A 4,420-nucleotide genomic window follows, 5' to 3' on the forward strand; every position below is an offset into this window, starting at 1 on the left:
ATATGAAAAAATTTGGAGAAATTTATTTAGTTTCACCGATGTATATAAAAAAAAATACAATTTAAAAAAGTTCACAGTAATCTCAAATCCATTTAATGTATTTCTATCATTTCCTTTCTTATCTTTTTCTTTAAAACAAAATTCTTGTTGATCTTGAAAACCTAAATTGTTCTTTTCCACAACCAGAAGAAAAGCAAAAGGTTTCCTCATGCTCAAAACTGAAAATAAGCAAAAGATAACGAAAGCAAATAAAGAATCCCAGAAAAAGGTCCTTTGCAGTGGCAAATAGGTCATTATCCCTTATTTAAATATAACAACGTCAACTTGTATTATACGGCAGAGAGAGATTAATTAATAGAGTAAACCCGCGAGGGGGGGGGGGGGGTGACTGATCAGGAAAGAAACTTACTGCCAAGAAAATGGCATAAAAGAGTTCATGAGAGTTGAGAGACACAAAAAAATAAAAAACCAGCAGAAACATACATACATTTAATATAATATAATGTTTTATATATAGTATAAAGCTTACGTTCCAAGTCTAAAGGGTCTTCACTTAGCCAGAAGTTGCATATGCTTATGTAAAAATTGACTCATATTTTGACAGGAATGTCAGATACAGTTTAGTGGGCACTCAACAACTCTGTTTGTCTTAGCATACAAGCATTTCCCTTATTCACTGAAGTTCTGATTTTCTATTTGTTTTATCCTCATATTATATACATTATATATCTGTACCCCTTCTTTCTTTTGCTTCACCTATACTCTTGTCTCTCTAAGTTATATGCTTTCAGTTTTGCTTTTGAACCAATTGACTAAGCATTTTTTTGTAATACCAAGAACTGAACTTTTTCTATTTGTCTTCATGCTTATTATAGAATAAGTTGTTGTTTTCTTCTAAAATCTATGTGGGTATTTTCCAAGATCAGTTCTTTACGAGTTTTTAAAGTTGTTTTGTTGAGTAAATTCCAAAAGGGACTCTTAATTTGAGGTGTTTTCTTTATTTGGCTTTAATGGATGTTTCTTGTGATCTTGAAGTGGATGTCAATGGTGAAGAAATCTTTATTGTTGATAAGGTAAATTTTCTTTCTTTTATTTTAGCTTTCTGGTTCTTCTCGTTTGTCTTTGTAAAATAAGAACAAGCTTTGCATTTGCTCTCCCTTTTTCTTTTCTTTTTTGTTTCTTTGTCCAAATTGTTATCTTCTCAATTATGTTATTCTGTTTTTTAGTTCTAATTCTCAGTTCTTGCCTTGTTTTCTCTATTTTCTCCACACAAAAAATTCTGTGTGCAAAATTGTAAACCCCCCCATGGCCCCATAACTGGTGTTGTGTTTGACTTGGCTTCATTTCTATCCATTTTCTGCTATTGTTAAGTTCAGAGATAGATTCTTCTTCATGTTTATTTGTTGTCTTTTAACTCTTTCTACATTATTGTCTTTAATTTTTCCTAATCATGTTTAACCAAAAATTAAATTCTGTACCTATATTACTGATAAGTGGGGCTAAGTTTGTATTACTCCAACTTACTTCTTTTTCTCCAATGTGACTTGTAAGCTCACCGCCCTTTGTTTTTGTATGTTTCCTCTCATTTATTATTGATATATTATGGGGTTTAAATGTTCTTGCCCCTTTTAAATTTGGTTCTTTCACATCTTTTTAGAGTGTGACCAAAAAGGTTGCTCTCATTTCCACTCATTACTGTGCTTTCCCTACTTTGGCTGGTACATCACAGACTTTTTTCTTCAATTCCCCTCCCAAATTTAATTCAGTATAACGACCTGTCATCATTCTTTTTGGAAATTCTTTAGATTATTCCATTAAATTTCTGCTTTTGTGTGGTTTAATTTAATGCCCTTGATAAGGTTCTTATATCCTGAAATTAGAAAGTGATTGCTGTTACAAGGTAAGATAAGTCTCTAATATGGTCCCTAAATACCTATTATACATTCTTGTTTTGTTATCTGATTGTGTTTTGTTATAAATTTGTGCAGAATGTTATATGTTCTTATTCAGGAAGAATAAATAAATTGTTTGGGAAAAGGAAACGAGGGACGAAATATTTAAAGGTGATATTTCATGATTTCCCTGGTGGAGCTGAGAGCTTTGAGCTCATTACAAGATTCTGTTACAACAAAGGGAAGATTGAGATAAACCACATTAATGTTTCAACTCTATATTGTGCTGCCTGTTATATGGAAATGGAGAAATCTGTATCCGGAAACCAAAATCTATTCGAGCTAACTGAGAATTTGCTTGCGGATATTAGGTATTGGACTTGGTCTGAACTTCTTGATGCCCTAAAACAATGTCAAAATTTGATACCTGTGGCAAGTTCTTCAGGTGTAATTGATAAGTACCTCGATTCTCTTATCGGGAGAGTTGCATCTTCCTGTGAAACCAGTCCTTGTCCGTCGACTTCTTCTGCTGACAGTTCTGGATTTCGGTTGTCTTGTGATTCAAAAAGTACAGAGAGCTTTAAAAATAGCACATTTCGGGCTACATGGTGGTTTGAGGATCTAGCTGCTTTCGAGCCCTTTTTGATCGATATTTTGGTAAAGCAAATGGTATCCAGAAATCTTGATCATGGTATTCTTAGTAAGTTCCTGTTCTATTACCAAAAATCAAGATTTGCATCGGCCAAAACGATGGATGAGAAATGCAAGACGATGGAGACAGTTATCGAGATGCTTTATTTGCTAGATTTGAGCTGCATTTCCTTCAAAACCTTATTTGGAATGCTTCGAATTACTCTGAATTTGAAGATAAGCAAGTGCTCGAGGAACAAGTTAGAGAGCATGATTGGTTCCCTGTTGGATCAAGCGACTTTGGATAACCTGCTGCTCCCTTCACCGGTTGGATCAAGTTATTTATATGATGTGAATTTAGTTCTCAGGTTGTTGAAATCATTTATTAGCAAAGGGGCATGTTGTGTTCCGTTAACTCGATTGAGGAAAGTTGCTAGCTTGATCGACTTGTACATAGCAGAAGTCGCTCCTGATCCATGTCTAAAACCTTCCAAGTTCCTTGCCCTGGTCAAATCGCTGCCTGAATCTGCTAGGGACTCATATGATGCAATCTACCACGCCACAGTTATGTATTTTGAGGTATGCTTAAAGAACAATAGTTAAACTGCAGTATGGTCTTCAACTTTTTACTTGCTTCTTTGTATTATGATGCTTATTTAAACTGATACAAACACATATATTCACTATTAGTTCATGTTCAAGAATGTGGCGAATTGCTTAGGCATTGTTCCTAAATTTAGCTAGTTGGTCTAACGTTGATAATCGACGAAAAATTGCAGGTACATTCGGGGTTATGTGAAGAGGAAAAGATGAAAATATGTAGTGGACTGAACTATGAGAAGTTGTCATCAGAGGCTTGTAACCACTTAGCTCAGAACAAGAAATTCCCTTCAAAATCTGCTGGACAAGCTCTCATTACTCAGCAAGTGAAGCTCAAAAGCTTACTTCAAGAAACCAATCAAGCCAGTCCTTACGTCGATTCACATTGTAGTTTCGCGGAAGCAAAAAATACGGGTAAGGAAGATCAGCAGATCGTCCTATACGCAGGAAAGCTGGATCTTTCGACTGAGAATGAGAAACTTAAAGTACATTTACAAGGTATGCAATGTAGAGTGCTAGAATTGGAAAAAGTTTGCAGGAAAATGCAAAATCAGATGGCAAAGATGTTGAAATCAAGAGTATCAAGCCATAACAATGCAAGATCTTTACCTAGGCTATGTTCTTGATTGAGATAATAAATCCAATCATTCTTATTTTACTTTTATTAATATTATTATTACTTCTTTTTTGAATGTGTATGTAAATAGCAAGTGAAAATATTAGTGCTTTGTTTGAATAGCAAGAGTACTTTTAGCCCACCACTTACTTTTTCTGGCTGTCAATAGTAAGGGTGATTGGGACTAATCCATTGTTTTACAGAGTATAAAATTTTGGCTGTATATAAACAGAAACTGGAAAAAAACAGTATGGTAGACATGCAGAAACTGTTTGAGCATATAGGAATAAAAAGGAAGAACAATTGAAACGCTGAATTATTATTTTGGCAGAAAAAGAACTGATCATTCCCTGATATTTGTGCAAGAAGGGATGATAAGGTAAAGTCACTTTCTATATCATTCTCATATTGAGACAATGGCATGATACTAGTTGGGAAATTGTCAGCAAGAAGTAAAGAGAATCTCCTAAAGCTGAGAAGTTTCAATCAAAGATCTGAATTGTCCATTGATATTCTTCCCACATTGCAACCCCACTGCGTCTTGTGGAGGACACAGTGAGGCAAGTAAATATGAAAAAAGGGCAAAGAAAATAAAAATTAAAAAAAAAAAAAGCAATACTTTTGTCAACAGATTGTGAAAAGTAAATCGTAGATCTTTGTCTGATAGTATAGTTGATGTATA

At 34.3% G+C, this 4,420-nt stretch overlaps 1 protein-coding gene across 3 annotated transcripts; it reads left to right on the plus strand.

Moving 5' to 3' along the window:
• The first annotated feature begins 450 nt into the window (after positions 1-450).
• On the plus strand, positions 451-3,880 carry LOC104121076 (BTB/POZ domain-containing protein At3g22104). Of its 3 annotated transcripts, none has more exons than XM_009632971.4 (3): positions 451-1,073; positions 1,989-3,101; positions 3,302-3,880. In XM_009632971.4, the coding sequence occupies exons 1-3, from the start codon at positions 1,011-1,013 to the stop codon at positions 3,746-3,748; spliced, it is 1,623 nt and encodes a 540-aa protein (XP_009631266.1). In that variant the 5' UTR covers positions 451-1,010; the 3' UTR covers positions 3,749-3,880. The 3 variants fall into 3 exon arrangements, with proteins under 3 accessions (XP_009631266.1, XP_018621992.1, XP_070037469.1); XM_018766476.3 differs by lacking the exon at positions 451-1,073 and adding an exon at positions 1,126-1,900; XM_070181368.1 differs by lacking the exon at positions 451-1,073 and adding an exon at positions 1,128-1,718.
• The last annotated feature ends 540 nt before the right edge of the window (positions 3,881-4,420 follow it).

Source organism: Nicotiana tomentosiformis, chromosome 7 (genome assembly GCF_000390325.3).
Source record: "Nicotiana tomentosiformis chromosome 7, ASM39032v3, whole genome shotgun sequence".
Classification (NCBI taxonomy): domain Eukaryota; kingdom Viridiplantae; phylum Streptophyta; class Magnoliopsida; order Solanales; family Solanaceae; genus Nicotiana; species Nicotiana tomentosiformis.

What these genes read in the sequence shown, in the direction of transcription:
- LOC104121076 (XM_009632971.4), top strand. Translation starts at nt 1,011, where the DNA reads ATGGATGTTTCTTGTGATCTTGAAGTGGATGTCAATGGTGAAGAAATC. An exon ending in AAATCTTTATTGTTGATAAG is followed by an intron (nt 1,074 to 1,988) that starts GTAAATTTTCTT and finishes AAATTTGTGCAG; the next exon opens with AATGTTATATGTTCTTATTC. An exon ending in CCACAGTTATGTATTTTGAG is followed by an intron (nt 3,102 to 3,301) that starts GTATGCTTAAAG and finishes GAAAAATTGCAG; the next exon opens with GTACATTCGGGGTTATGTGA.